Below are 11,999 nucleotides of genomic sequence, written 5' to 3' on the forward strand. Positions count from 1 at the left end.
GGTGTATATTTTTCATTTTATTAAATATTTCTATTTTTTTATATGTACTAAATTTTGCGGATTTAAAATAAAAATAAAACCTGGGTATATATATATAAAGTTCATCAAGATGCCGAAAGAAAGATTGATAGAAAAAGATAATTATGAAAAAGCATGCACTCGCTTATTTGCGTTTGGAAAGGATATCTTGCGGGAACTAACTTAAATCACTCATTTACACATTTCATAATCACTTTGTATTATAAATATTCATTAGCATATATAATGATGAGAATTTAAAAAAGCGCGTATCTGTCACGCGAAAAACACGTGGTTAATGGTTTTATAATTTTTATCAGCAACTACGTCTCGTATCAATGCTGTTTTAGTTTCGAATGCCAATCGACGACGTGAATCGACGCGCCGCCGTTTCGAACGGGCCACGCACGTTTCATAACAGTGCCAAAGAGTTCGCGTCCTTGATTACGTTAGTAAAGCTTTGATATAGCTCGAGGATTCGCGAACGCGAACCGTTGTCCAAAGACGAGGGATCGTTCCCGAGAAAAATCCTTCCGAAAAATTATCTTTGAACCCGTTAACGGCCTGTAATATGCTCACGGTAAGAGCTTAGCAAAGCTTTGCGAAGAACCAGCTGTCGCAATCTGTGCTCTCTTCCACACGTTTCTCGGCAGACTTTTCTGTCATACTTGACTCTCTGTTTTATAAATAAGTAAATAAATATAGTATAAAGGTAGAAGATATTGAACAGCTGCTGCAAGTAGAACAAAAAACATGTTACCACTTACATGCAAAGAAAAAAAACAAAAAAAAAGAAAAAAAACAAAAGAAATGTAAAACTTTAATTTTGAAATAAACGATGATTTTTTGTTTTTAGACTGTCGTAAGAGCCGTCGGCCGCCGCTCGTTTTCTACGTCGAAATGGGCAGCAGCACAGCAGGTGATTTATATTTCACTATATTTAATCTAACCTAAAAATTTCAATTTTCTTAATACATTGTAAAGATACATGAAATCAGTTTCCATTTAATTTTCGATCGACAGTTCCCCCTATTTTTATATCCTTTATCCTTGATTTGATTATTTTTCTCATTTATGATCATTTATTAAAATGGAAATTTGAAGGACATAAAAAGGTCATTTAATTGTGGTTCAGTATTCTCTCATGGAAATTCTCGTGAATATTTTAGATGACTGTGCGGGATGCTTTGAATTCTGCCCTGGATGAGGAGATGGAGAAGGACGAGAGGGTGTTTCTTCTTGGTGAAGAAGTCGCTCTATACGATGGTGCGTATAAAGTCTCTCGGGGTCTTTGGAAAAAGTATGGAGACAAGCGTGTCATTGACACACCAATTACAGAGGCTGGTTTCGCCGGTATCGCTGTTGGAGCTGCTATGGTGCGTTTACAGCTCATGTTGATATTACATTTTTTCTTATTGCTATATTCAATTGCATAAATAATATATTTTATTTTCTAGGCCGGCCTGCGACCAGTCTGCGAATTCATGACATTTAATTTCTCAATGCAAGCAATCGATCAAGTTATCAACTCTGCTGCCAAGACATTTTATATGTCTGCGGGTAGAATCAATGTACCAGTAGTGTTTCGTGGCCCCAATGGTGCCGCCGCGGGCGTTGCGGCGCAACATTCGCAATGTTTTGGTGCTTGGTATAGTCATTGTCCTGGTCTAAAGGTAGTATCGCCTTATAACAGCGAAGATGCTAAAGGTCTACTGAAGGCAGCTATCCGAGATCCAGATCCGGTGGTAGTTCTCGAGAATGAGATACTGTATGGTATACAGTACCCCATGTCTGATGAAGCTTTATCAAAGGATTTTGTTTTGCCCATTGGCAAAGCTAAGGTGGAGCGCGTAGGCAACCACGTGACATTGGTGGCACATTCCAAAGCTGTCGAGGAATCCCTCGAAGCGGCCAATGAACTTGCCGGAAAAGGAATAGAAGCCGAGGTGATAAATCTTCGTTCTCTCAGACCGTTGGACATGGATACTATTATACAATCTGTGGTGAAGACGAAACACTTGTTAACTGTCGAACAAGGCTGGCCGCAATGTGGTATCGGCGCAGAAGTTAGTGCAAGAATCGCCGAAAGTAAGTTTTGTTCAATCATTCAAGTATTTTATTTGTATTGAGAATTTGAATTGTTAAATGTAATAAAAATGATGGTTAAAATTAGAGTTAACATTAAGAGTGCACAGCAAATAATTCATCATTTACAAATGAATTCGAAGATGTTTGGCTTCAGAAATTAATTCTTGTCATTTCTTTTTAATTTATTTAGTGTTCTTAATGATAACATTTTCCTTATTCACTCAACAAAAACATTTCTCTTCCAGGTGAAGCTTTTTATCATCTAGACGCACCTGTAATTCGTATCACAGGAGTTGACACACCTATGCCATATACGAAATCACTGGAGATCGCAGCTTTGCCACAGATCAAAGATATAGTGTATGCTGTTAACAAAGTACTAGGAGTCACGCAGTAATCGCAACGATATGCGTATATTTAGGTGAAATTACGATATTTTTACGATTTTCCTAACACATCGTTATTTTTCCCTCTATCCGCTATCTTTCTACCTAGTATATCCTATTTTTCGTCCAATCATTGATCAATAGAAGAGTAAAATAAATAACAGAGGGATAAATTAAGAGAAAAGATAAATAAGTACAAAAAATCTCGATTCTATGAAGATAATACATAATACTCTATCACCGCCAGGTAGAATATATTAAAAACATTTCCTTATAAATTTTATTTGTGGAACTTCTACAAAAAAATACGTTTTAAGAAAAAGGGTACATTTGTACATTTATTACAATGTATAAATAAAAATCAAACGAATGTATCTTTTCAAACTAATGCACAAGATATGTATTCTTTGTACATGTCATTAATAGATAGAATGTGTGATATTAATTGTGATTGTATATATAAATACATACTTCAGTAGTTAGTAATATTTTAAAATACCGAATTATATGTAAAATTATGGATTAATGTATAGATGCATTCAGTTGAAAAGTATTTTATTTAGTTGAGTCACATGTTTAAATAAATTAAAATTATCTTTTATTTAATGAATATGTGCGCAATATTAATCTACTGCCATATATATATATCCATAAGCTGCCTCTTTCACTTTGTAGAGTTTCATATCACACACTTGAAAATCTCAATTTATAAGAAAATGTTGATAGTGCAATTACTGCAATTGTATGCTCATATATCTAACTGCAAAATAACAGGTAGCATATAAGATGCTGCATTTGTTAATTATTTATTACAGAAAATTAATAAATTAAAATGTACAATTTAGAATTTCTGTCTTTATAATTCATACCTTTTAAATATATATAGTTTTTACATTGGTATTCATGTATGATACATACGTAATAAGCAGCATGTCACTACTGTCATGTAACGTTCAAACGCATCTCTTAGTTCTCCTTCTCTAAATAAAAATTGTATCATATTTTTTAAAATTTGTAATTTTAAGTTTGCACTGATGCATCGCTATATTAACTTTTGTAACTCTTACCTAAGTACATCCATATCAAGAGCGCACTGTGTATAAACAGCCAAGAAATTTCGTAGATCGGAATGCGTCCAATTAACTTGTCGCCAAGGTTCGATGCATCTCTCAACTAGTTCCAAGAAGAAAAATCTCAACTCTCGTGATCTGTGCAAATTGCATCCAATTCCGAGTATTGCTCTCGAATATGAACGAAAATTCATATCCAATTCTTGATAAGATCGATCGAGAAGCATCGGTTTAAGCTTAAGGCATACAAGACTGAAACATACAAAGTTTTGCTATTAGTGTTGTAAGTTTAATGACAGAGAAATTAAATCATCATTTATCTCAATAAATCACTTGATTTTTATAGGCTCCAACATACTGTTTATGATGTTTATCGTTTTCTAAAAGAACTCTGCATTCTGATAATTCCTGTAGAAATTCCCTATCTAAATCAGTGTCAAAGTATTCAGATCCAACACAACGATATGTCCACGATGTCATCATACTATTAGCACAGTGATATAAATCGGGAAATGTCAAAAATTGCAGTTTTCTTTTATTCATTTCAAATCGCAAACACGCTATAAATACTACTGCAGCATATCGTCTGTATAAAAATTAAAAACAGCTAATTACATTATGATTATAGTTCAATTATTTGCTTATGTAGTCTATGGCAGATATTATAGATTTTATAAAGAATATCGCATACTTAGCAAGATCATCTGAAAGTAAGAAATGCTGTTTGATATTAGTTGCGAGAAAACCTGGTAAGTCTTCCACAATTTTAAACACTCTTTTTACATTATCATATTGTCGTCGACAACTCTTCAATGTGATCCCTGTCTTCTCTGCCACTTCCTCCATATCCTTTCTACTTTTGGATGTTATTTTCTTCCCCAGTAATTCGCGCATAACAATATCATCAAATTCATAGTACCTGAAATAAAGAATATCTTATGTCACTATCTCACAAGGAATTAATAATAGATCCAATTTTATCAAATGTGCAATCAATAGATCACATCATACTTTGATCCTTACATTTCTATAAGCATTTGACTAGTTTGAGGTTCTATCTGAAATGCCAGCTGTTCGCTAGCAAGCTTTGTAGGAGTATGAAGTAATTTCTCAAGTAGAGCATAGGTACGATAATGATCGAGTATGTCAGATGCGACTAGCTCGAGCGGTGCGTTAGTTTGTTGACATATTCCTCGCTGATGCAGAATATTAACTGCGTCGCTGGCTAAAAAAACATCCATAATAGATTAATAGATCCAATTTATGCGTAAGCAATTAAATAAAACTTAGATTATATTTTTATCACTCACAAGAATGTCCGTCGACCCAAAGCTGATAAATTTCAGGATCAACGAGGGTATAATTGCTGATAAACACATCAACCTCCGACAACATAATTCAGGCTAAATTTACGCACTCAATCACAGAGTTAATCACAGACACAACATTATCGCAAAAGTCAGCTGATATTGACCTCAGATTATTCTATATGACAAAAATTCGCTTACATAATATCATTTTTGCGTTTAAAAGTTATGGAATCTCATCGGTATCTGATGAAAAAGCTATTGCTACAATGCTACATTTTCTACATTTAGGTTAAGTATACTGGCTGCCAAGAGAATGCTGTTCGACTCACGTAGTGATGACGTACCCATATCGCTCGTTTGATTCGCGTAGTGCCGCGTTTGAACTAGTAACGGTGAAAAGTGAACTAGAAATTGTGCGCAACACGTAATCATATATCTTTGAATTAAATCTGTGCGAATCCGTGTGAATCGGCATCAAGATCTGGCAACATGAGATGAAAATAATGAAGATCTCCTATATCGAAAGGTAATTAAATGGATATTAATGAGTGAGATCGCATTTCGATGTATAACTGAGCAATTGAAATATCGAGTCTTCTTAACGACGAACTCGCCGATCGCACGCACGCGGTGAGCTTATTTCATTTATACAACTACAATTTTTTCATATATTAATATTTTATATATTATTAGCTTATGTTATATTATACACAAAATATCATATCATATGTATTATTTAGTAAATTTATTCTTTGTCCTATACATAAAAAAGAGGACAGTTATATGTATATACATCAACATGTAGGCAATAAATTTATAATAAAATGACATAATAAAGGATGTGTAAATTCCATATTTTCTATATTTCGATGAATATTTTTGAAAATGTCATCCTCGTGACAAATATTTAATAATGCAGTATCTTTTTGTGATGTATAGATTGCCGCTAAGATCGCAGTGCAAATTTGTGGAGCGAGAAGAGAAAATGGCCGAGTAGTGCTGTTAGCGGAAACAATTTTCTTCACGAAATGATGGTGAGTGTAATAAAATAATATTTAAAAATTTCATGTAATTGTTAAATTGAGTGAGAGAGAACTGTTTGATATCAAGAAATTAAAATACATTATTTTAAAAGTCAAGCAGGAAAATTAAATTTCAATATAATTCTAATGAAATAATTAAAGTCAGTCATCAATAAAATAATTAAAATAGTTTCGTTAGTTTTGTCGTTCATTAAAATTTACATCAATTTTCAACTTTCGAATTAATTTCAAAGCAATAATATGAAAAATATATATTTAAGCGAAAAGTTTATTAATCTCAACAATCATTTTTATTGTGTTACGGTACTACAATATTTTTTTCTCATTTGTATTATGTACATATATTAAGTATGAAAGTATTACATTTTATATTTTAATTGGATGATTGTAATCAGACATTATTTTCATAATTTTAAATATTTTGATAAAGTCTTTAATTAAAGTTCTTAAAATAAAAATTTTATATATTAGAAAAATTATATACATTAGAAATTAATCTAGAAATTAATTATCATTATTTATCTACTTGAGAGCTTAATGTTATAAAATTAAAACTGTTATTTTAAAAAGTTTTTCATTGTTTATATAAAATTCTATTTTTAACAAATTCAATACGTTTCGAAAGATAATTATATGACAATACTTTTCTAATTATTTAAATACTTTACAAGAAATTTTTAATTTTTAATTCAAAATACACACAAGGTAGCTTTTATTTAACTTGCACTTCTTAAGAGTGTCTTCTTGCGGCATTATTAGCCAGAAATTAAAGTTGATACCTGACTTTAAGACACAGTTGTGAATAAAGTCACACGATGTTACGTGGCGATACGGCCCTGTCGCATGTCTGTGTTTTATCGAGGATGCATTATTTTCAATTTTTCCGCCGCAATCAGTAAATGCTTAATTAAAGCAATCGCCGGACTTTGGAGCAAAATAATACAGACGGTGGTGCAGACGTGCGCACACATATATACATGAATACGTTCACCGGCCGCAATTCCACACGATTGATTGACAGGCGAAGTGCAGTTGCAACAGCGATCGAAATTACCACTGCACTCGCACTCGTGCTCGCGCGGACGCAATTAATTCGCGGCGAGGCGACGTCACGTAACGTTAAACTCGTTATCGTGCGGGAAACGCGCGTTAACCGGCTACGACTGCCAACGCGAGAGAATAAATATTGTAGTACCGCAACAAAATCTGGCTGAACGTCGGACTCGTCTTAACCGAGTATATCGATCGGGCCATGTAGAGCAGAATGATGAATACGATTCTCGTCAATTATGCATAATGAGATGAAAAGTATAATAATGCAAACATAAAACTTTTTCTTCCTCTTCGTCTTCGGGATAAAATAAACAACATTGTTCTATGAAAAATGAGAACAACATTATTTCGTAATTTAGGATATTATCAACTTCTCTTTGAAATACTGATGTCTTATTAATTTTCAAGTTTTTCTGTAACTCTGTAATAATATTGTTTTATATTATAATAACATTACACAACGTACATATTTTCTAAAGAAATAATAACATTATAAAATTTTAACGAGACAAAATTTATATTTAGAGATTAAATTTTATTTTAATATATATAATAATATTATTATTTAAATCACAACAGAATTATATTAATTGCTTTATCTTATAATGAATAATAACTGTAAACAAAAAGAAAATATGTGATTTTTTGACAAATTATTTTACTAATTAAACAAAAAATTTTTTTTCTTTACACGCAAAAATTTTATAAAAAGATTATATAAAATAATTTATATTTTTATGTGTGTGTAAAAACTATAATAGCCCGCTCGATATACTACGTTAAGATATGTATTGAAGCACGTAAGTATATAAACATTTTGGCATCTTTTATCTTTATATGTATAAAGTCGCTAAAGTTGATAACCTTTCAATTTCCTTGGTTCTTCAACCAAACATATGTGTTTATGATAAGGAAAAATTATAAATATATATTTATTATTTTACCAAATATTATATTTGCTTTAACCAAGTGTTATATTCGTTTTAAATATTAAAAATTGTCGACTTTTAATATTATAAATACATTTTTCTCTTTTTTTCATAATTCTGAACACTAAGTTGGTCATCATTGATTCTACACATTAATTATAAATGTATTACAAATTAATGACACATTGCATTTAATCTATTGTAATATTGGTATCTATTTCGATTAATACATTAAATTTGCATCCTAAAATATTTCTTTTAAATTTTCCACAAATCTTATTGTATGTGTACGTGTGTAAACTATACAATTTTATTTTTAGAAAATTAAAAAAAAAAAATATTTTAGAATACAAATGTAACATGTATGAGTTCTATATATATTGGAAAAATAAACAGAAGAGAAAAATGTATTACTTCTTGCAGTAATATTATGATTTCTGTTTGAAATGATAAAGATAAAAAGAGCTGTCCTTAATGAATAACGAGAATTCGATACGAAAGCAAAGCGAAAGCCAGAGAGATTCATGTAAATAAAGATTACATTATCTCGTTGCTGTCACCAAAGACATACACTTGTTTCGTACAGACTCGCGGTAACTATTACTTCCCTGTTGCATTTAATGCCTCTAAAGGACATACTCGGTTTCGATCCCGCGGTACGGTACCACCGCTGCCACCCATTGTCTCTCGCTCTCTGCCTTGTTTTCTTTTTCACTTCCTATCCCGCCTCTCTTCACTTCCTCGTAATCATCCTTCTCCACTTCGCCTCTTTCTCTCTCTTCCACTTTCGTTTCCTCGTTCTCTTTCTTCTCCTCCTCCTCGCCACCGTTTCTCTGTCTGTCTCCCGGACGGAGGAAGGAAGCGCTCCAGGAAATTCATTTGCAGAGACGTGGCACCGTACAGCAAAACACGAATGATATATTTACATGGCGCCGAGGGAGAAACCGGGTGAGATGGATTTACTCGGGAAAGGTTTATCGAGCGTTACGCCAGAGAGGGGTGAAAGGAGGAAGGAAACGTGAAATGTATTTTTTGAAAGGAACCCGCTAATCCACTCTCGAAGCCGCGCGGAAGTTCGTCCATAGTTTTTGCCCTCATCCGCCTCCGATGAATTCTCCCTAGTCGGGCTTTCGGGCGTGGCTGAAAAATGTGTGACGTGAGTTTGAACGCGACTTATTTCGGCGCTCAACAGATCCTGGTTGACGTATATACGTATATATATATATATATATATATATATCTTATAATGAATAATAACTTATCTTATAATGAATAATAACTGTAAACTAACTGTAAAATAACTGTAATATATATATATATATATATATATATATATATATATATATATATATATATATATATCATGAAAATGTTGCATATAGAGAATACAGCTTTATATTAATAATTTTTTTTTTATTTTACGTGCCATAATATTATATTTTGCGCGAGTAAATTTGACTAAAATATATATTACAAATCCAATAATACATTATTTACATATTTATTTAGTTATAATAAAGATATCTAGTAAAGAAGTTGATCACACATAATATATACAAGTAATATATAACCTCAGAGATAGACAAATTAAAATTTTAGTAAGATTTTTATAATACATTATTTTTAATTAAATTAAGATTAATTAAAATGAATTAAGGGGAGATTTGTGAAGATTGAAATGTGAAAGAAAAGAAATCGATCTCGATGCTTTTGTATACATGAATGACATTGCGGAAAAAATTAATTTATTTCCCGCGAATGTACTTATCTCGCGCTTCGTATGCAAGCCATAAGATTCTACGAAGGAGTACATCGATAATATCGGGTCGCCTTTTATTGCTCCGAAAGCTTCCGACAAGCTCTCGTCGTTTATCTTGGCGTGTCAACTACAGTCGATGCTTATAGCTTGTCGTTTAATAATATACTTATCAATATTATGCCGTATATATTTATCTCTAGAATAATCTCTATTACATTTTATTGCATTGTACTGCTTGCAGCAATCGTGCCTGCGAACCAAACGACAAAGCGACGACGTTAAAAATCCTAGTAATAAATAAATTCTACAAATACACGATGTGGCTAAATTAAACAAATCGGGTTTGATTAACGGATTGTGAATAATTTCCCGCGAAAATACTGTATGGCTTCTAGGGCGTTGTTATATCGCCGGCTCAAAATTGTCACGATCTTCAAAAAATACATGTTAAGTTATTTCATTACACAGTTTGCAATTTTTTTAGAACAGAAATTAATATGCAAAAAATACTCCTTATAGAAAAAATTTTCCTTATAGATTTTTTATATTGAAATGGCTGAGTATTTAATTCAATTGATTTAGGTGGCTCAATCCAGTCATCAGATATATTATATAACATTATTATATTGTCTTAATGATAGAATAACATTATTTATTATAATTTCTCAAAACGTGATGATAATCTATAACCGAAGATAAAAGGTTATCTGTCAGTCAGATAAAAAATTGAGCTGGAAGATATTTTCCTGCAGATCGCTCTAATCTCATAACTTTTTTTAAAAATTAAATTAGATTGTATATTGCATTACACTAGAAAGCAATTTGTCAGGCTATAATCTTGGGCTCTTTATATTCACCTTTATATTCACATTACAAAAGATTCTCGATGGAGATTTGCAACGGAAACAGTAGAAACGGCCTTACGTAGTCAGACGCGACGGGGTAAAGTTCGTTGTCGAAATTGCCCGAAGGGTCTTTCGCTATCGGCCTTGCAGATGTACAAGCGGGTATATGCGGGGGTGTCGGTATCTACGCTAAAATACGTAACGAGCTCTCTCCATGGTTCGGCTCACCTTAATTTACGCCTTAATTTCCCATGGCACCGCAAGCGCTCGCTCGAGTCGATTTCGCGGTTCGGGCAATCAACCTAAGGATGAGTTTTCACGTAAGGATACAGTACATGTTGCATCATATATCCTCATGTTTTGTTCTATTGCGTTATATTATCAAATCGACAAATTATAATACGTATTGTATTCGTTTACTACGATTTGTCATTTGAATTGTTGATGAAGCAAGTAAAGCATTTTATTGAAATTTATGGCGATATCGTGCTTTTTATCGATGATTTTCATACTATTGTACAAAATTATGGATACATTTATCAATATTCTTTACGAAATAGTATAAATCAGTCAATGAATAAAATAGAAAGGTCAATTGTAGAAGATTTACGGATCGACGATAATTTTATCTAGTTATCTATGAAATGAAACATACATAATACATAAAGCGAATGAGCTCGCGTGACGTGATGACAGCGAGCTCTTATTCCTAATTGCTGTCGTGGTATGTCAACGCGTCATGCGTCATCATCGCTCCCGTGCATTTTCGTACGATCTCATCGAAACGAGACGTACGGATTTTTGCAAGCACTCCGGCGAAAGTTCAAACTCACGGTGATTAAGCGCAAGCGAGAATCTCTTGGTACGAGATGGTGTGAGGCCAATCGTCTCGTCCTTCGTCTTCTCGTAACCGAGAGTAACTAGTCCGTCACCCTGTCCGTCTTCGGGACAACGTGGCATCACATGCAACCACAAGCCTCCACCACCATGTTCGGCAATGTTTTCTGCGTGATCGTGTTGTTCGTGTCGATGTAGAGCAACTGAAGCGGAGCGAGCTGCGTCGGCGAGCAGCACGGCACTATTTTGCTCTTCTGCTGGCTGCCATCCTTGGTCAAAAACTTCTGCAAGAAGAAGTGACACATATTTTTACGTTTAATAATTTCTGGAGCTTGGAGTCCGTAGAATTTATGAATTTATCATTGATATGACTCTTCAGTTTAACTTTTATAAAACTACGTGGAAATAAACTTAAAATTATAATAAAGAATATAAAAGGAATTTTTTATGAAACATATAAATATGATGAAAAGATTTGAAATTTTCTTTAAATATTTTTTAAAATATTTTTTTGTTTTTAAATATTTTTTTAAAAATATATATGGTATTAAAGAAAATATTCCGTTGTTAAATTAGAAAAAAATATATGAATATAATTGAAATACATATGTAGCTGCTTTTTAAAGAGAAATTTTTAATAGTTGTTTAAAATTAATTATAA

The 11,999-nt window shown here is 32.7% G+C and overlaps 2 protein-coding genes across 6 annotated transcripts; one reads left to right on the forward strand and one right to left on the reverse strand.

Moving 5' to 3' along the window:
* The first annotated feature begins 356 nt into the window (after positions 1 to 356).
* Positions 357 to 3,339, forward strand: LOC126850841 (pyruvate dehydrogenase E1 component subunit beta, mitochondrial-like). The gene is made up of 5 exons (XM_050594232.1): positions 357 to 598; positions 875 to 937; positions 1,188 to 1,394; positions 1,476 to 2,106; positions 2,352 to 3,339. The coding sequence occupies exons 1-5, from the start codon at positions 590 to 592 to the stop codon at positions 2,501 to 2,503; spliced, it is 1,062 nt and encodes a 353-aa protein (XP_050450189.1). The 5' UTR covers positions 357 to 589; the 3' UTR covers positions 2,504 to 3,339.
* LOC126850840 (acidic fibroblast growth factor intracellular-binding protein) lies at positions 3,031 to 5,185 on the reverse strand. 5 transcript variants are annotated; one of them, XR_007687601.1, is made up of 7 exons: positions 4,873 to 5,185; positions 4,586 to 4,787; positions 4,254 to 4,481; positions 3,921 to 4,148; positions 3,560 to 3,814; positions 3,362 to 3,467; positions 3,031 to 3,252 (listed from the first exon to the last, which is right to left on the reverse strand). XR_007687601.1 is itself a non-coding variant. In XM_050594230.1 (7 exons), the coding sequence occupies exons 1-6, from the start codon at positions 4,955 to 4,957 to the stop codon at positions 3,446 to 3,448; spliced, it is 1,020 nt and encodes a 339-aa protein (XP_050450187.1). In that variant the 5' UTR covers positions 4,958 to 5,185; the 3' UTR covers positions 3,031 to 3,252; positions 3,411 to 3,445. The 5 variants fall into 5 exon arrangements, 4 of the variants coding, with proteins under 4 accessions (XP_050450187.1, XP_050450184.1, XP_050450185.1 ...); XM_050594230.1 differs by having other exon boundaries at positions 3,411 to 3,467; XM_050594227.1 differs by having other exon boundaries at positions 3,411 to 3,472.
* Between the last annotated feature and the right edge of the window lie 6,814 nt (positions 5,186 to 11,999).

This window comes from Cataglyphis hispanica, chromosome 7 (genome assembly GCF_021464435.1).
Source record: "Cataglyphis hispanica isolate Lineage 1 chromosome 7, ULB_Chis1_1.0, whole genome shotgun sequence".
Lineage (NCBI taxonomy): Eukaryota > Metazoa > Arthropoda > Insecta > Hymenoptera > Formicidae > Cataglyphis > Cataglyphis hispanica.